This window comes from Loxodonta africana, chromosome X (genome assembly GCF_030014295.1).
Source record: "Loxodonta africana isolate mLoxAfr1 chromosome X, mLoxAfr1.hap2, whole genome shotgun sequence".
In the NCBI taxonomy this organism is placed as follows: Eukaryota; Metazoa; Chordata; class Mammalia; order Proboscidea; family Elephantidae; genus Loxodonta; species Loxodonta africana.
Window position 1 is genome coordinate 33045938 of NC_087369.1, and position 20939 is coordinate 33066876.

General features: G+C 42.3%; 1 protein-coding gene across 1 annotated transcript; it reads left to right on the forward strand.

The window, feature by feature from the left end:
- Positions 1-17805: 17805 nt before the first annotated feature.
- Positions 17806-18887, forward strand: LOC104846429 (melanoma-associated antigen B4-like). Its single transcript, XM_010595809.3, has one exon. The coding sequence runs from the start codon at positions 17853-17855 to the stop codon at positions 18885-18887; it is 1035 nt and encodes a 344-aa protein (XP_010594111.1). The 5' UTR covers positions 17806-17852.
- The last annotated feature ends 2052 nt before the right edge of the window (positions 18888-20939 follow it).

Genomic DNA, 20939 nt, shown 5'->3' on the forward strand with positions numbered 1-20939 from the left:
AGCGGTGCTCAGAGGCCAATTTATATCAATAAATGCACCAAGAAGAAAGGGCCAAAATCAAAGAATTATCCCTACAGCTTGAATAGAAAGGGAGCAACAAAAGAATCCCACAGGTACCAGAAGAAAACAAATAATAAAAGTCAGAGCTGAACTAAATGAAACAGAAAACAGAAAAACAATTGAAAGAATTAACAGGACCAAAAGCTGATCTTTTGAAAAAATCAACAAAATTGATAAACCACTGGCCAAACTGACAAAAGAAAAACAGGGGAGGAAGCAAATAGCCCGAATAAGAAATTAGAGGGGCAATATTACAACGGACCCAACTGAAATTAAGAGAATCATATCAGATTACTATGAAAAACTGTACTCTAACAAATTTGAAAACCTAGAAGAAATGGATGAATTCCTAGAAACACACTACCTACCTAAACTAACACAAACAGAGGTAGAACAACTAAATAGACCCATAACAAAAGAAGAGATTGAAAAGGTAATCAAAAAACTCCCAACAAAAAAAAAGCCCTGGTCCGGACGGCTTCACTGCAGAGTTCTACCAAACTTTCAGAGAAGAGTTAACCCCACTACTACTAAATGTATTTCAGAACATAGAAAAGGATGGAATACTACCAAACTCATTGTATGAAGCCACCATATCCATGATACCAAAATCAGGTAAAGACACCACAAGAAAAGAAAATTATAGACCTATATCCCTCATGAATGTAGATGCAAAAATCCTCAACAAAATTCTAGCCAATAAAATTCAACAAGAGTCTTCACATAAACAGATATATGCACACCCATGTTTACTGCAGCACTGTTTACAATAGCAAAAAGATGGAAGCAACCGAGATGCCCATCAACGGATGAATGGATTAATAAATTATGGTATATTCACACGCATTGATAAAGAACAGTGAGGAATCTGTGAAACATTTCATAACATGGAGGAACCTGGAAGGCATTATGCTCAGTGAAATTTGTCAGTTGCAAAAGGACAAATATTGTATAAGACCACTATTATAAAAACTTCAGAAACAGTTTAAACTGAGAAGAAAACATTCTTTTGTGGTTACAAGAGGGGGGAGGGAGGAACTGTGGGAGAGGGGCATTCACTAATTAGATAGTAGATAAGAACTACTTTAGGTGAAGGGAAAGACAGCACACAATACAGGGGAGGTCAGCACAATTGGACTAAGTCAAAAGCAAAGAAGTTTCCTGAATAAACTGAATGCTTCGAAGGCCAGCGTAGCAGGGGCAGGGGTCTGGGGACCACGGTTTCAGGGGACATCTAAGTCAACTGGCATAATAAAATCTATTAAGAAAACATTCTGCATCCCACTTTGAAGAGTGGCGTCTGGGGTCTTAAACGCTAGCAAAGAGCCATCTAAGATGCATCAATTGGTCTCAACCCACGTAGATCAAAGGAGAATGAAGAACACCAAGGACACAAGGCGATTACGAGCCCAAGAGACAGAAAGGGCCACATGAACCAGCGACTACATCATCCTGAGACCAGAAGAACTAGATAGTGCCCGGCTACAACCAATGACTGCCCTGACAGGGAACACAACAGAGAACCCCCGAGGGAGCAGGAGAGCAGTGGGATGCAAACCCCAAATTCTCATGAGACCAGACTTAATGGTCTGACTGAGACTAGAAGGACCCCGGTGGTTATGGCCTCCAGACCTTCTGTTGGCCCAGGACAGGAACCATTCCCGAAGCCAACTGTTCAGACGTGGATTGGACTGGACAATGGGTTGGAGAGCGATGCTGGTGAGGAGTGAGCTTCTTGGATCAGGTGGACACTTGAGACTATGTTGGCATCTCCTGCCTGGAGGGGAGATGAGAGGGTGGAGGGGGTTAGAAGCTGGCGATATGGACAGGAAAAGAGAGAGTGGAGGGAGAGAGCAGGCTGTCTCATTAGGGGGAGAGTAATTGGGAGTGTGTAGCAAGGTGTATATGGGTTTTTGTGTGAGAGACTGACCTGATTTGTAAACTTTCACTTAAAGCACAATAAAAATTATAAAAAAAGAGACTGTCTAAAAAGGAATATGAAGCATGTTCACAAATAGCTACAACACAAGTCCTTAATAGTGTTGGCAGTGTCTACTACTCAGCGGCACAATTAAGTGCCAGACTATCACAGCCTCCACCAGACTGAGTCCAGCACAACTAGATGGAGCCCGGCTACCACCACTGACTGCTCTGACAGGGATCACGATAGAGGGTCCCAGACAGAGCTAGAGAAAAATGTAAAATGAAATTCTAACTCAAAAAGAAAGACCAGACTTGCTGGCCTGACAGGACCGGAGAAACCCTGAGAGGATGGCCCCTGGAAACCCTTTTAACTCAGTACTGAAGTCACTCCTGAGGTTCACCCTTCAGCCAAAGATTAGACAGGCAAAACTGCATTAAAAAAGAATGAGAGAGAAAAAAAGTGCTAGACTACTAGCCAAAAGGTTGGTGGTTCAAATCCACACAGAGGTACCTCAGAAGTAAGGCCTGGAAATCTGCTTCCATAAAGATGACAGCCAAAAACACCCTCTGGAATAGTTCTACTCTGTAACACGTGGGGTTGCCATGGGTCAAAGTTGACTCAACGGCAACTGGTTTGGTTTTTTGGAGTCCCTGGATGTTGCAGCAATTAAGTGCTCAACCACTAGGCAAAAGGCTGGTGGCTGTAAGCCACCCAGAGGCACCTTGGAACACAGGCCTGGCAAACTGCTTCTGAAAGGTCACAGCCTGCAAAACCGTATGGAGCAGTTCTACTCTAACACATGGGGTCACCATGAATTGGAATCAACTTAATGGCAACTAACAAAAACTCCTGGCCTCGATTATGCCTTGTTATTATTGAGCTTTGCCCAAATCCATACCCACATGTAGAGTTTATCTCAGACTTTTCCATTCTACACACCTTGCTTAATTTTATTTTTTCTTTTTGACTTGTGGTCCTTCTAGCTACATGACTTAGTTGCTTATTCCTCCCTTCTCAGCCTATGTGTAGAAGGGTATGACTCCATAATTCCCCTGTTGATCCAGTGGAGCTTTTTTTTTTTTTGAGCCCTGCCCTTCAGCAATCAGCGTCAACCTGGACAAGCACTTTACTAACCTGGAAAGCTGATTTTAATTAATTAGAGCTCCCTTACTCCAACTCTCTTTGCCTTTGAAAATCTAAGATCATTTACCGCTTCAGCTTTGGCTGTGTTTCTCTCACTGGGCAAGATCCTTCTTTGGCAGTTAGGCTGAGGATGGTCTTGCAGGCTTTGTAAGGTTGTCCAAGTGTCCTTCTTTTCCCACCTGGAATCCCCTGGTGTCTACAGGCTGTGATAAAGAGATCTCTAGGCCCAAACTGAGCCTCTGGGTGCTGTAAATGGTTAATGCACTCCGCTGCTAACCGAAAGGTTAGAGGTTTGAGTCTATTCAGAAGTGCCTTGGAATAAAGGCCTGGCAATCTACTTCTGAAAAATCAGTCATAGAAAACCCTATGGAGCACAGTTCTACTCTCACACACGTGGGGTTGCTATGAGCCGGAATCAACTTGACAGCAACTGGCTTTTTCCTTTAAAAAAATTAATGAAAGGGGCATCGCTACCTAATATGCTACCGGGCCCAGAGTTTAGTAGCTCAGTCCAAGAAGGAAAATGCCAAAACCTTATCGCCTACGCCTGCTGATTTCCTGCTCTTTCAACATCCATATTCTACTTCAGGCATTGTAATTGAGCTCTTGGCTCCCCTTAAATTCCTATACTGCTATCGTGAATATCTTATACTGCATCCCATCGTATGCTGTTAACTGCTGTGTCACACAATTGAGTGGAAAGACGACAAGTTGTTCACGCCTAGTTTTAGGGCTTTTGCCAACTCCAGTTCTCAGGTGAAAGGCTGCTGAAGCAAGAACCTATTCTTAAAACCAGACATTGTTGTTGCTGTTAGGTGCCGTCAAGTCGGTTCCCATTCATAGCAACCCTATGCAAAACAGAATGAAACGCTGCCCGATCCTGTGCCGTCCTCAGATGTACTGGTCTACATTTCTTCTGCTATTAATTAACCCATAAAAGCATCATTTTCACCTCTTTTTTAAACAAGAAATCTATTTTATTTAACTCTTTGAAGATCCTGTGAGAAAATATCAGTTGAAACATGATTTTGGTTATTTGCAGGCTGTGCTTTTTACGGGTCACTTATAAAGAAGAAAAGGGAGGTAACGGAGGCACAGCTACATTCTTGGTTGGATCTTTTTTCACCAACCTGAGAGTTTATCCAATTGACTCATGAAATGAAGGCAGTAAACTGAATTATCTACCTTTAAAGGCACTCCTTCTGGTCTTTGTGTATGTTTGTGTGTGTGCGTATGCATATGTTTAAATTGCTGCTTGATTTGCAAATTTATATTCTGGGAAATCTTGCCTTTCAATTCTCTATTTAGAAAACAGAAATTCAACATCCCTCCAAACATTCATTCCTGTGACTCTGATGGGGCGAGGTGGGAAGGAGTGTCACCCAGAAGAATTATAGGGGTATAGTGACATCTACAGGCAGCATGTATATTGTTAAATAGGATGCGGTGATGATCTGCTAACTGTTCAAGCAGGCCTCTCTGCCTTACATTCAAATGTGCCTTGCTTAAGGTAACCAACAAGAAAGGATAGACCAATTAAACTGGAACGGCTGACTAAAAGACCTTGCTAAAGTTAAAATCCGTGTAACAAATGGTGCTTTGTTTTACCTAGTTTCTTATACCTAGTTTGTCTTCATTTTTCAAATGGGAATAGTCATCTGATTGGCAGTTCATTGTGAAAATCTATGTAAGGCATACATATACACTTGACAAACATTGTTGTATGCCGTCAAGTCAATTCCGACTCACAGCGATCCCATGTGACAGAGTAGAAATGCTCCATAGGGTTTTCTAGGCTGTCATATTTATGGGCCACAGAGCCACTGAGAGGGTCTGAGCTGCTAACCTTTTGGTCAGCAGCTGAGTGCTTAACCGTTGTGCTACCACAGCTCCTTCTTGATAAGAGCAGTCACTACAAATGGATGGAAATCATGGAGAATTAATATGTCAATTAGAAATTTAAAAATATGTCAATGTTGGCTGTCAGTGCTAAAATAGTGCCTTTCTGGAGGTCTGTTCCAGTATTTACAACTCAACATTACGTCAGAGGTTATTCCTGCGTTTGCTTAATGGCAGGAGTGAGGAGAATACTTAACAGTGGGGGGTGGGGGTGAATAATATAGAATTAGATTCATTGGTGACATTTATTCTGCTATCTGGGTAAAAACAAAACCATTCAGGGAAATAAAATGTAAACTCTTTGTGAAGTGAAACTATGTGTTATAATTCCTTGTAATTTTCATGGTGACTAGACATACCTAGTGAAGAGTTGATCAATTAGGAAAAAATAAGCTGTAACATTGCCTTTAAAAACTTTTTACTCTAATGTCTGTTCACTAGGCAGAAAAGGAGGAAAAGTTTAAGCATAACTGGAATTTAAGAGTCAGGTTGCTAAGACATTTTTTTAACCAGTGTCCACTATGTGCAAAGTGCTACATGGACCCACTTAAAGGCAGAAAAATCCAACTGCTTATTAGTTTTTATTATTCCTTCTTGTCTTCTTTTCCTTCCTATATCCTCCTCCTTTCAATCCATACTGAACATCGGGGAGGGATGTTTTAATTTTACGTATTGAAAAATATCTCTTTTCCCCAACCATTCCAAATGTTTCTCCATGTGTGTGCTTTTTTTTTTTTTTTTCAATCTGGAGTATCCTTTCTGTTTTATTCTGAACATACAAATCCTACTCATCTCAAAAGTCCTGTCCTCCATGATGAAGTCTTTCCTGGGTAAGTCAAAATAAAATTGTTTTCATCCTCTTTGAATTCTCATAACACTCTATGTCACCTCTCATCTTTGACCTTGATGTCAAAAATATTTAATATTTAGAAATATTTATTTAAAAATTTATTTTAGCTCCCTTTAGCTATCTTGGGAGCCCTGGTAGTGCACTGGTTAAGACCTACAGTGGCTAACCAAAAGGTCAGCAGTTTGAATCTACCAGGCGCTCCTTGGAAACCCTATGAGGCAGTTCTACTCTGTCCTATGGGGATGCTATGAGTCAGAATTGACTTGACAGCAATGGGTTTCTTTGTTTAGTTTCGCTATTTTGAGGGCAGGGCAATGTCTCAGGTATTTCTATTTATGTGCTTGTACACTTTGGGTCCTCAGGAAGTATTTGTTGAATGAATGAAATAAGATTCAGCCTGAGGAAGTTGAATAACAATTTAAGAATTAGAGAATAAGATAGTATTTACACAAATGATTTCACAGGGCTGTTAGCTGGTCCTTGTTTTAAGGACTCTTATTCATTCCTAAAGGCCTCCTCTTTTGTCACAGGTTAGGGTATCATCTTTGTGCGTATCTGAGCAGAGAGAATAGGGTTAAACAGATAAGGGTGGCTGGAGAGAGAGGGAAGCAGTAAACCAAACCAAACCCATTGCCTTCAAGTCAATTCTGATTCATAACAACCCTATAGGACAGAGTAGAACCGCCCCATATGGTTTCCAAGGAGCGCCTGGTAGATTCAAACTGCTGACCATTTGGTTAGCAGCCATAGCTCTTTACCACTATGCCACCAGGGTTTCCAAGGGAACTGTTGGGCTTCCATTGGAGCAGTCTTAGAGCAGTCTAAATTCTCTCCTTTTGGCATGAGAAAAATGTTTGCGTTTCTAATGGCCGCTTCTGAGATTATCTGGCTAGAGCAATTTTACCCAAGATGAGCACTCAAGGGGGCTGGCTGCCAAGTTAGGGTATTTCAGCAACAAGAGGATGTTCTGCTGATGAAAAGAGCTGAAGGAGGAGTAAGAAGTCAAATTAAAGTGGGATCTGCCACGTCGGAGAACAGCAAGGTGGTGAGGCTTCTCAGAGCCGCACAAAGAACCTACATGTGTGTCCAATGAGAGGACCAGTATTTGAGCAGTGCCACTCACACAGAGGGAATCCTAAGCCTGTCAGCATTAGTCAGAGAATTGGGAATGGTTATAGAGAGGATTAGACTTTAAAGAGAGAAGGGAACACCACTGTTCACTGTAGCACTTTTCACAATAGCCAAAATGTGGAACCAACCTAAATGCCCATCAACAGAGGAGTGGATAAACACAATGTGGTACATACATACAATGGAATATTACTCAACCATAAAGAGAAATGAAGTCCTGATGCATGCCACAAAAGAGGCAAACCTTGAAAACCTTATGCTAAGTGAAATAAGTCAGTCACAAAAGGGCAAATACTGTATGATCTCATTTATATGAAATAAACAAATACACAGAAACCAAAAATTATAAAGATGGGAAGAAGGAGGAAAAGGGGAGCTTTTGTGTAGGGGGCATTGAGGTTACGATAGTGATGGTGGAATAATTTGGAAAAGGATAGCAAGAATGGATGCATAACATGAAGAATGTAATCAACGTTAATACATGTAGAAATTGTTGGATTGGCATTTGTTTTGTCGTGTAAATTCCTGCCACTATATATACATATATTGGTAAGAATATACAGACAAAGAAAGAGAAAAGAGGTTATCTATCTCAAAGCCAGACCCCACCCCACTCCCCCAAGCTCCAACCCTACAGTCAGGACTCAAACCTGACCTAAGGATGAGGAACGGATATGAGATTTAAAACAACTTTGAAATTGAAGCTTTAATCTAAACTAAATGTTAATAACCAAGACAATATTGATGGACTGGAAAGGACAATCCAACAAAGTGGGAGAAGACAGTGATTGGAAAAACTGCAGCCATTTTATCTTTAGTTCCCACCAAGCTGAGACTTCTTAATATACCCAGTTACGTTAGTTGATACAGGACCTCTTGACCGTGTGATACAAGCTGTTTAGAGATACATGGGATCACGTCAACCAGGCTGAAAAACACTTTCCATTCTGTTTCAAGTTCTGAGTATTGTAATTTCAAATGCAAACAAGAACTTCCAGGTTTCCATTAAATCTTGGTCGTCTGGTCATGATTAAGTCCAAAGGAATTAGAAAGCTGATCAGAAACTCTGAGACTCCACCCTTTGTCCCCATTGCTAGGTAGAGGTAGTTGACATTGCCAGTTCCTGAGTTGTTTGTTTGTTTTGAGGATTTTCAACATGATCCAAGGGGCCAGAAAGTCAAAGTACATTCTTCAGAAACAAATGTGCAACTGGCTGACAGCCTAGAGTTCAACCGTCAGGGGCCTGAAGTTAATCAACAGTGCACTGGAGAATACAGACTGTAGAAATCATAATGGAAAGTTAAGACCATGTAAAAAGAAAGGCTGCATCTGAAAGCTACTTGTTAAAGTTAGAGTAGAAAGTCTGCTATTAAAAATAAATAGCCCTCACTGGGGAGAAAAAAGCACACTTCTAAAATCTGGAACTGCAAACCAGGATTAAGGATTTGGCAACAGAATCATCTCTTTTTATATTATAACCAGCACAGAGGATTGACCTTTTGGCTTGTGGAATGTTCCAAAATATGCCATAGTGTTTCTTCTCTCTCTACCACTGCTGTCCTCTCTTCTCTCAGAAAGGCCTTCATACATTGTTGTCCAAGATCAAGTGCTACCTTCTCAATGAAACTTTCCACAATGGCCCCAGACAGTTTGAGATGGCTCTGTGCACCCATTTGTTCTTGTACTTATTTGCAATAAAGCATTTATTACTTTGTATTATTATTATCTAGATTTCTATTTTCCCATTAACCTATAAACCTGGTAATAGGACTTGGATTTTTTTTATAATATGATCATGTATTTCCTAGTACACAGTGCTAACTTAATAAGTGTTTAGATAAAAGTTTGAGTGAAAAAGAGTAACAACAAAAAAATTTAACTACACATGTTCCATATTCTGCCTAAACAAGAACCTTTCTAGAGGTGATATTCCAAATACCTATCAGTCAGTGTGGTAGTATAGCCTGAATACTTAACAGTCGAATGTTCTCTGTAATACAGTATTCTCATCTGTAAAATGGAGACTTACATCATAAGATTGTTTATCGAGAAGATTAATGTAGTTAATGTATGTAAACTGCCCATATATTATAAGCATTTAAGGACTATGAGCTTTTTTCTAATAAAAATATGCTATGTAGTCATTGTAATATGGGCATACTCAATAACTTATTAGCTGTTAACAGTAGTCATCACTGTATAAGTTATTGAGTGTACCCAGACCATCAACTCCTTGAGAACAGAGATCGTTAAAATCTTATACACCAGGATAGCTCTAATGTAAATGGTTAGGCCCATAGAAGGTATTTTCTCTCTCTCTCTCTCTAGCTATACATATGATATAAATATCATCTACATATTACATGTAAATATGATATATAAATATATGTTTATCATTAAAATATATATATGTATACTTAATGATAAAAAAATGGAAGGAATGGAGAGAGGAAGGGCAGGAAGGACAAGAAAGGATTTATGTAGATCAGCACTGCCCAATCTCTGTGTTGATGGAAACGTTCTATATCTGTGCGGTTCAATACAGTAGCCACATGTGGCTGTTGAACACTTGAAATGTGGTGAGTACGACTGAAGAACTAAATCTTAAATTTTATTTAATTTTAATTCATTTGAATTTAAATAGCCACATATGGCTGTTGAACAGCAAAGGCATATTTTACTCAATTGAAAAAATGTAATGTTTTTTCAAATCCATTGAATAAGTTATTCAGGGTCTACTGCATTCAAAATACTAACTTTAAATATTCTGAATAGTAACACAGTAAAAGTCTGTGCCCTCCTCTTGGAAATGCATTTGAAAGAGTATAAAAATGTATATTGAACAATTAAGTAACAACTGAAATGTAACCTATACACATAACCTATAGACATTATGGAAACCCTAGTTGTGTAGAGGTTAAGAGCTACAGCTGCTAACCAAAAGGTCGGCAGTTTGAATCCACCAGGCACTCCTTGGAAGCTGTATGGGGCAGTTCTACTCTGTCCTTTAGGGTCGCACTGTAAGTCGGAATCGACTCGATGGCAATGGGTGGGTGGGGTTATAGACACTATTTTCAACTACTGTGTAAGGGCTATAAAGAAATTTACTTATAAGCACTGAAGTGGAAGGGGGTTAATAAATACATGGACAGGCCTTAAAAAGGAATGGAAAAAGAATATTATATGTGACCTAAAACCTGTTTTATTCTTACCTATAAAATTTTCTAAATATTAATAGTACCTTAGCAAGGTTTCAATTAATATTTTCAGCCACTCTTATTTTATTCACCCTGACACAATCGGACAATTTGAGGCCTACATTTTAATAAATGTCTAAAGCCAGGTTAAAAAAAAAATGTTCAGTATCGAAGGAAAACTCAGCAGTTGAAAATGATCCCCCAAAATTTTAATAGAAGTTCCAGGATATTTACGGCCTTCTGATTAGTATATTTGAATTTAAATGGAAAATACTTTTTTTTTTCAATCTTCTGGGAAAATCTTTATTTCCAAGAGTTTAACACTTCTTAATAAAGTGCTAACAAGACAACAGTGTGTGTAACAGTGTGACTCCCAACTTGGCTTCTTATCAGAATCACTTAAGACTTCTTCTTTAAAAAAGCCCAAGGCTCCTCTTAATGCAGGAGTTACAGTGGGCCTGGAAATCTACATTTTTAATAAACTCTCCAAGTGATTTTGATTACCATTTGGGAGTGAAAGCACTGTTTTTTAAGAACTGGCAAGTCCTGTTCTTCATTGCTTTCTCACAGCTAATTGTTTTTTGTTTGTCTGTTTTGTGGAAAGAATCCAATACTTCCCCAGTCCCTACGGTTTTGCCCAGTTCCGATGGTCCCATTCCAACCCACCTCCTCCAACGCACAAAAATACACTTTTATGTGGTTCTCTCTGGAGCATGATTATGTACTCTAGACATGTGAATGGACTCTGAATTTAACAAAGATCTTCATATTACACGGTAAAACAAAAAAATAAAAACCAAACCCGCTGATGTCAATTCCAGCTCATGGTAACCCCATGTGTTATACAACTTCTCTATAGGGTTCTTGGCTGTAATCTTAACAGAAGTAGATCACCAGGCCTTTCTTCCAAGGTACTACTGGGTAGGTTCAAACCACCAACCTTTAGGTTTAGCAGTCCAGCACAAAACATTTATGCCACCTAAACCAAAAAACCAAACCTGTTGCTGTCGAGTCAATTCCAACTCACAGCAACCCTAGGACAGAGTAGAACCGCCCCATAGGGTTTCCAAGGAGTGGCTCATGGATTTGAATTGCCAAATTTTAGGTAGCGGCTAAGCTCTTAAACACTGTACCACCAAGGCTCTAGTACATGCACATTATATAAAATTAAATATGTATATTATATAGTTGGTTCTGACTCATAGTGACCCTATAGGATAGAGTAGAACTGCCTCATAGGGTTTCCAAGGAGCAGCTGGTGGATTTCAAACTGCTGACCTTTGGGTTAGTAGCTAAGCTCTTAACCAGTGGAATCTTTAATTTCAACAACCCCTATTCATTGATTTATATTTGTCATATCTCTTGTACCTTTTGCTGGTCATTTGATATTGTTCTGGATTTCAGACATTTAGTGGTTTCTGTCATTAAAGAAAGATTGCTACAGTTACTCCTAGTGTGGACTCTACTTTGTTTTCCAAACAGTTTATCTATGGCATCTTCAATCAGGAACTAAAATCCAGGGAAGCCTTAGTTATACCAATTTGGAGTTGGATACACATTTTATATACTCTAGACCTTTCTGGATCACAAACAATCTAGACTTCTAGCTTTCAAATGTCATATCAAACCCAACTCATTACATAACTATATAACATATGTAGACCACCTAGCCATTGTGTGTTTGGTAGATGTAAAGTCTGCAGAAAAATTACATTCTACATTAGGTGTTCTCTGCAGTTCGAATCTTGATGGCGGATTTTTGTTTCCCTTTATTCTTGCTCTCTGAAAATACTATGCAATTTTTTGCTATTTTCTCCCTAGGGTTCTTTTTTAAAAGAAAAATCATTGTCAACAGCTTCAGCTGAGTTCTACAGTAATCAAAGCAGTATACAGTCTTTGGATGAGGAAAAGTAGGGAGGAATAATTTAAAGAGCAGCATTCTTTTCTTGGGGCTGTTTCTTTATCCATCTGCAAACTAAAAAGAACTAACTTTTTTTTTTTTTTTTTTTAGGGGGTAGGAATCCGTCATTGTTCGCTAGGTGGTTTGTGTATGCCAAGCTACATTTTTTTCCAGAGTCTTTCAAAATTGCCTAATAACAAACAATAAAAATAGTTTGGTAATAGTGGATGTCTCTGAGTGCTGGAGAGTATATTGTTGTTTTTCCTTGTGCTTTTCCTACTTTCCCACCTTTCTATACTAATCATTTTAAACAATAAACATTCATATTTTTAAATAGATTTTCATTATAAAATAGAAAAACAGGTTAGAAGAAATATAAAAATGATTCTCTAAAATAAAACTGGTACTTTGAATAGCCCTTATTCTAAGGAGACATTTTTATATACTCTACAAGGACTGGTAATCCATGTAAACATTGATTGAGATGCTTTTATTTTATTTTTCTGGATTTCTGGCTGTCTAATGGAAGAATTTTTTTTTTAATGGAAGAATGACATGTGGTTGCCTGTAATTATACAACTTGAAGTTATCTCCCAATATCAATGGCTATTCTACGAATTCCTTTTCAACTGAAAAGCCTTTTAGCAACATTACAAATCCCTTCTCCAATTATTTGATGAAGAGTTTTATAACATTTTCAAAACATATACATATCCAAATATCACAGAGGGAAATATTAAATACTAAAAGCCCACTGAAGAGGCATTGCTAAAATATATGCTGGAGGCACAGATTCAGAAACAGTAATATTTAATATCTTTATTAATTAGCTAGAAAATGACTCAAAACAATATATTAATGACATTCATGAGTTTTGTTCCACTGGGAGAGGTAGGCACTTATGAATACTAAAATTACCCAAGAGATGCAATAAATTTTACTCTATATACATTACTCATATGCTGAGGGTTTTTGTTTTGTTTTGTTTTTTGTCGGCTGTCTTCAGCCACCATCTTTCTCTTATATTTGATAACGCTTTGAAACACAGCATTTTTTTTTTTTTTTACTTTTGACCAGATCAACGCACTTCTAATTACCTGTACACATTAAGTCCAATCCCCAAGATAAGCACTAGGTTTGTGTTACAGCTTTGTCTAGGAAATTGCTTTAGGTTTTTAATTTATTTGAACTGTAAAGAAGAAAATGAATATGTGTTTCCAGCTTTACCCCTCGAGACTACTGCAAGCATCGCTGGTAATTTCTTTGACCCCTGTCCCCATTTCCTGCCTTTATCTTTCCCAGAAAGTTCTACTCTGGGGTGTTATCTGCAGGAACATGGCCTGCAGGTCCCAGAAAGGGTTGGCAGAATGAAATGTCCTGGCCTCTCACTTCCTCCTAAGGGTCTCAGGGAGGAGAAGGCTTTGGTCTCAAGGAAGGAAGTCTCAGGTCAGCAGAGGGAGTGTCCCAGGACCTGCCAGGAGTCATGGTGAGGACCCTGAGCAAGGACTGAGGGGACTACCCTTCCTAGAACAGAGGGAATCCTATGAAGCCCAATACCACCCCTCCTACTGTGAGCCTTGGAAGCCTTGAGTTAGTTGGCTAGCTGCACCCTACAGAGCCTTCTAACTTTCTCCTTCAGGTCCTTATGGGACAGGACAGGGGATGTGTAAGGCCCTAGATCACTCCCCTCAGAAAAGACAGGTGGAGGTGACTTTCCTCAGAGCTGTCATGATTAATTTACCAGCTGAGGCCACTCACATCCTCCTTCTCTCCCTAAGGATGTGGTCCTTCCTGCCCACACTCCTGCCTCCTGCCACCAACAAAAATCATCATGCCTCAGTGTCAGAACCATCAGTGCTGTACACCTGAGCAACACCTTCAGGCCTGAAGTCAGACCCAGGCCCTGGAGAGTGCACAACCACCTCACTCAGCAAATCAGATGAGGACTCTAGCAGTCAAGAAGAGGAAGACAGTTAGAACACTCCCACAGGCTCTTCCAGACACTGAGAACTTGCTTGGATACCCTCTAGACTAGAAATTGGTTTTTGGTGAATTTCCTCAGTAATCAAATGAAAAGACCATAACAACAGCAAACTTGCTGAAAAATGTCATAGAGTACAGTACCACTTACCTAACAACTTCAGTATGGCCTCTGAGCACGTGGAGGTCTTCTTTGGCATTGACATGAAGGAAGCGGAACACTCCTATGTCCTTGCCAACAAACAGTCTCACCTGAAATGAGAGGCAGAGTTATGACAAGGACAGCACAACTGAGGAGGAAATCTGTGAAATGCTAAATATTATAGTTGTATATTCTGAAAATAAACACCTCATGTTTGGGGAACTTGGGAAGCTGACGACCAAAGATTAGGTACATCTAAAGTAACAGATGTACCAAAAGGTGCCCAACAGTGATCTTCCATCCTATGAATTCCTGTGAATTCCAAGAGCTTACCTTGAAACCAGCAAGACGACAGTTTTGGAGGTTCTGGTCAAGTTCGATGATATATCCCAGTGCCTTCCAGTCCACTATGAAAAAAAAAAGATTTTTTTTTTTATGAAGACGCTTTGATATAGAAAAAAGAGAACACCAGAGCCAGAGGTGCAGAAAGCCGGCCATACTGCCATTGACAAGGCCACAGCCATGTGTGGCAGCTCTTCCCACCTCTAGTGAAGTCTGAGATTCTTCATTTCGCATTTGAAGAAGTCTGTCCACTTTCTAAGTAGTGGAGGCCACATAGGGCTAGAGAGAACTTATGTATGTCTTCTTACGTCTCTGTTATACATTAGTAACTTGCAGATTTATCTCTTTTTTTTCAGTTTATTCCTTTGAATAGGAGGTGTATTTTGATTAAGAAGCCAAGTTTATGAATAACATCATGGATCACACATTTATTTCTGCTAGGATCAAGTTTTAGAGTAAAAATTCTACGTTTTGTAAGACAAAAAAATCCTTGAATTTTTTTTTTTGTGTGATCCAGAATGAGATAACATGGCACTGAAATACAGATATCCTTGAAAATGTTGAAGAATTCAACAGTAAGTAGTTGTGGTCACAAAACACAGTTGGAAAAAAAAAAGGTTGGTCAATTCTTGGTTTCACCTATTCCTTTTAGTCTTTCTTTTGGTAAAGGCAAAACGTACATATACCTGGATTTACTTCGTTTATTCAAGAATATACGAGGCTGGTGAAAGACTTCATCTCGGGACTGCCTCACGTCAGCCAAGGAAGAAGAACGAGGCTACAAAGTGTTAAGAGGTGGAACCACACATTCAGGGGTCGCAGAACAGAGCTCTGAGTGTTATGAGGAGGAACGACACATTCAGGGGTCGCAGAGCAGAGCTCTGCTCCCTCTCTTAGACACGGGAGACATCAGGAAGAGGTAACAGGCTGAGGTGACTCTACATTTCCGACTGTTAATGACAGGAAAGAAAGATTCTTGGCCCAAAGTGGGTAGCCCTCGTTCGGCAGAGGGCGGAGTCTTGTCTCTAACCGGGGTAAGGTGTAGACCCTGAACGCTAAATGGGCGACCTACCCCCAAAAGACGGTCTTCTCAGAGCACTGACCTAGCCGGCACTCCCGTGAGGCCTCAGGCAGAGAGAGAGCGTCACGTACGCCCTGACCACCCCCTCTAGGGTGTCTGAGAGTTGAGGGTCTTGTTCTGAGCCGGTGACTCAGGTCTGTATAGGCAGAATCCCCAGACTCTGATAGTTATCAAGGTGAGGACCATGAGTGAGCACAAAGGGACCACCCAAGTCTGCACAGTGGGGTCTCAGGGGTCCCGCCCTTGCTGTCGGCCCTCGGAAGCCCCCCCCAACAACCTTGGCCCTTAGAGGGCCCCCTCCAGCCTCGGCCGGATGTGAGGTAAGGTTACTTCCTGTCTTCCGCACAGGAAGTGCCGGAAAGTTGCCGCGCCTGATCTGAGGGGCGCGGCTCATCACCGGAGGAGGGTGGGATCTCAGGACTGGTCAGGAGTCCAGGTGAGGACCCTGAATGTGAACTAAGGGGACCACTTAACCTAGAACAGAGGAAGTACCACCAAGTCTTGCCCCCAACCGCCAGACTCAAGGCCACCAGGCCGACTTCGGCCTGGAGAGTCTCGGGGACGGGTGGGCTTTGGTCCAAGGAAGCACCCCAGTTCTCAAGAGGGAGGAAACCTAGATCCTAACTGGAAGTGAGGCAAGGACCCTTAGTGCTAATGAGGAGGCCTACCCACAAAAGAGGGGCTGCCCACAACCTACCCCTGCTCTCAGCTTTGGGAGCCCCCCCGGCAGGGGTAGCCAGAATTTCAGTGCTTGATGTGAGGGCCATAGTCTGAGCCATAAATCCCACCAATGCTTTCAGGCGGAATCAAGTTAGCACAGGGAGGAATCCCAAGTTGTACCCGGAAGCAAGGTCAGAAGCTTGAGTGAGGAATGAAGGGATTACCAAATTGAGAACTCTGGGGTCAGGTAACCCCCACCACCACAGTCAGCCCTAGTATTCTCAAAACAGCCTGCACAGGATGTGGCTCAGTCTGACTTCCAACTCTGAGGTCTCAGGAAGATGAGTTCTTTGGTCTGAGAGGTGTGGCCTCAGGTCAGCAGCGGGTGCGTCCCAAGAATGGTGCAGAGTCAAGATGTAGACATGATTGAGATACTGGGGACCACTCAACCCAAAATGGGGTGGCCTGCCCTGAACCCTGTTCCTGTCATTGGCCCCGGGAACCCAGAACAAATCTGACAGGTTTGGGTGCCCCCTGACTTCTGCCTGGAGTGTCTCAGGGAGATGAAGTCCTTGGTTTAAGTCTGGTTGTCCCAATTCAGCAGAAACAGAAATCCCAGAATCTGGTGGAAGTCAAGGAACAAATCCTGAAAGAGAAAAGAGGGAATTGATACTCTGAGAAAAGGAGAGGCTGCACAAAGTCCCCCCTCTGCTATTGGACCTAGGAAGCCGAGGTCAGAGATGCCGGGCTAGGATGCCCACTCATTTGTTCCTGAGACCGCTGGTCTCAGGGGCAGGAAGTCCTTGGACTAAACCAGAGGCCATTCAGCAGAGGCAGGAGACTTGGTCCCTAGGAGGAGCCAAGTAAGGATACTGAGTTAAGATGAGATGACTCCTCCCAGAAATAAGGGGGAACCATAGAGCCTCAACGCTGCTTTCGCACCTGGAGGACCTGGGTATGGTGACTTAGTGAGTTGCATGAACTAACTCCCAGGGCATCTCAGGGAGGTGAAGGACCTGGTGAAAGGGGGCAGCCATGGTGAGGACCCTGGTGGAGGACTGACGCCTCCAGGAAACCCCAGACAGAATGAGCCCCACTGTGCTGTCATCGCTGAGACACCCTGCCAAGAGTGGTGGCTGAGCTGCTCCTTCAGTTCCTCCTTGTGGGTCCCAGAGGGATTTGAGGTGTCAAGTTCAGAGTAGCAGAGGGGAGGGGCCCTGGTCCTGCCAGCAGTTGATATGGTGGCCATGGACTGAATGTAGAAGACCCCCCAGAAACCCAGTACGGAGAGTCCCTAGTGTCAGACCCTACTGTCACCCCACTAAACCCCATCAGGGCTGGCAATCTACAACCTAATCCTTTTCTAATTTCTTCTACAGGGTCCTGACAGGACAATAGGAAACTTGAGGCGGCAGTTGTGAAAGCCAGGGAGGCACCTCCCTGCTACAGAGGCACACACCCTCTCAGCCTCACTCCTCCAGTGGGCCCGCATCACCTGCCCTCCTTCCACATACCCTGCCTGCTGTCCTTGACCAGAGTCATCATGCCTCGCGGTCAGAAGAGTAAGCTCCGTGCCCGTGAGAAACGTCACCAGGCCCGAGGTGACACCCACAGTGTCCAGGGTGCTCAGGCCCCTGCAGCAGAGGAGGAAGGGTCCCCATCCTCCTACTCTCCTCCTTTTGGGGGATCTCCCCCGAGCTCCCCTGCTGCTCACATTCCCCAGGGGTGTCAGAGAGTCCCACCCACCACCACCGCTATTGTAGCTGCTTTGGGCACAAGAGCTATTGGAGGGGCTGAGGGCCAAGGTGAGGGAGGTCCAAGTTCCTCTGAGGCCACAGCCCCCACTGAGAGGTCTCAAAGAGACCCTCTAATCAGGAGGGTGAGCATGTTCTTACAGTTCCTGCTGCACAAGTATAAAATGAAAGAGCCCGTTACGAAGGCAGAAATGATGAAGATCATCAACAAAAGGTACAAGGAGCACTTCCCTGACATCCTGAGGAGAGCCTCTGAGCACATGGAGGTGGTCTTTGGTCTTGACCTCAAAGAAGTCGACTCCAAAAGTCAATCCTATGTCCTTGTCAGCAAATTGGAGATCACCAAGGAAGAGAATTTTATTGGTGCCAGGGGCTTTCCCAAGATCGGGCTTCTGCTGCCTCTCCTGGGCATCATCTACATGAATGGCAACCGGGCCACTGAGGAGAAGATCTGGGAAACCCTGAATGTGCTCGGGATCTATGATGGGAAGAGGCACTTCATCTTTGGGGAGCCCAGGAAGCTTATCACCAAAGATTTGGTGCAGGAAAAGTACCTGGAGTACCGGCAGGTGCCCAACAGTGATCCTCCATGCTACGAATTCCTGTGGGGTCCCAGAGCCCACATTGAAGCCAACAAGACAAAAGTCCTGGAGTTTTTGGCCAAGATCAGTGCTACCGATTCCCGTGCCTTCCAAGCCCTGTATGAAGAAACCTGGGTAGATGAGGCAAAGAGAGCAGCAGCTGGAGAATGGGCCGGGGCTGGTCTTAATGCCAGGGCCAGAGCCCGTTTCAGGGCAAAATCCAGCAGGTCCTCCCGCCCCTAGTGAAGTCTGAGGCAGGTTCTTCACTTAGTGTTCCAAGAGAGCTGTCAGCCTTCTAAGTCATGGGGGAGATTTCAGGCTGGAGGGAACACATGTATCTCTTCTTTTTGTTCTTCATCTACATGGATAACGTTGAGTTTTTTTGGGGGGGGGCGTTGGGGTTATTTCGAAAATTCTGTACCTTGTAGTATAAGGTTTATTTAGATTCATAATCTAAGCTTATGAATAACATGGATCACTTGTTGATTACTGTTTTCGTGTATTAGTGTAACAGTTTTGGTGTTTTTGAAAACAAATAGAACATCCTGGAATCTCTTTTGTGGTCCAGAGTAAGATAACATGCATTAGAACAGAGATTTTCTTGTAAATGTAAATGATTCCCGTAGTAGAATAGTTGGGATCAAGAAATAAAGTTTTACTATTTCCTCTCAAACCTTGTAATATTTCTTTTTTGTAAAATTAAAAGATATGTACCTGAACTTGCTTAGCTTATTCCAGAATGTACAAATTAAACTATGCATTAGAAATTTTGTTCACTGTCTGATTTATACCCCAAAAGTTAACTGAGCATCTGGTGTTTGGTGGGCTTTGAGCTAGTGCTGGAACTGCCTTAAAAAAACAAAAGAGAGAGAGAGAAGAATCTCAATCCTCTGGCCATAGAATTTTAGAGTTTAGGAGCAGCTATCAGATACAGAAGACAGTGGGATAAACTTTAAAGCCTAAATAACTAGTAAAAAGGAGTGACAATGGGGGAGGCAAAGCAGTGTCCCCTGAGGCAGGGGAGATGGAGGCTTTGGGGAACTCCACCTGCCTGAGTGGGCAGTCATTTTAAGTTAGGCTGTGTGGGGGGCTACATGAAGCTGTGGGAGGGGTGTGCAGGGCCAGACACTCCCACGATGTATCTCAGCCTCCAGAGGCTGAACCTAGAATGGAAACCAGCTCTTCACAGTTACTCTGGGATTGTGGACAAACCAGAGAGAAATCCCCACCTATGGCAGGACTGGAAGGTGTTGTGTGCTCTTGTCCCGGTACATTTGAACACATGCTATGACTGGGTGTGTTATGCACGTGATTTCCAGGAAGTTTCTGAGAAATAAGGAAATGCTCCCTTGAAGTGAGATGTCAGGAAGCCACTGTTAGTAGCCTTTTGTGCTGGGCAGGGGGAGCCAGAGCCCACTTCATTGAAACGACATTAGAATTAGGTTATTTTGATTGTCCTTTTTTGGCAAACGCCAAGTGAATACTAGCTTTTTGGCAGTGGTGATGTGAATGAAAATTGGGGTGACTCAGATGAAAGTGTAGCTGGGAGGGTGAATTGTTGGGCTTGACAATAATTCTAGGAGCTTTGTGTTGCATTAAACTGGGGCCGTTTACCCCACATTCACATTAAATAGCATACTCCCCATTGTGCCCCTCCTCCCAAAATAGTTCTTGTAAATTCTAACCCCGTTCCTATGGTTATAATCCCATTTGGGAATTATGTTAAAGATACAGTATTAGTGTAGGGTGTGTTATAAATCATCCCTCCAGTGCCTCCACTGGAGAAAGATGTGGCAGTCTTCATAAAGGTTACAGCCTTGGAATCCTATGGGGCAATTCCACCTTGTCCTATAGGGTCGCTTTGAATCAGAATCGAAGCAACAACAATGGGTTTATTTTTTGTTTTCTTGTTTTTTTGTGTGGAGGGGGAGGGTCTCAAGTCAAACTCAACCGAGATATAGAAGAGCAGATTGAGCAAGCAAGTAAGCACAGATGGGGGAATATTGGGGCCACGCCACATGAAATCTCCAAGGAACTAAGAAACAGAAGCTGAAAAAAGTCAAAGACCTTCCCCAAGGTCCAACAGAAAGAAAGCCTTCCTCTATAGCCGACCCCTGAATTCAGACTTCGACCTCCTAAACTGAGAAAATGGATTTGTTAAAGCCATCCACTTGCGGTATTTCTGTTATAACAGCTCTAGATAACTACGACATTCCCTAACACATGGCAAAAAGCTTTGCCCTTGACTATTACCTTTAAGGTTGCCGGTGAAAACCCACCCAGTGCACTGCTGAA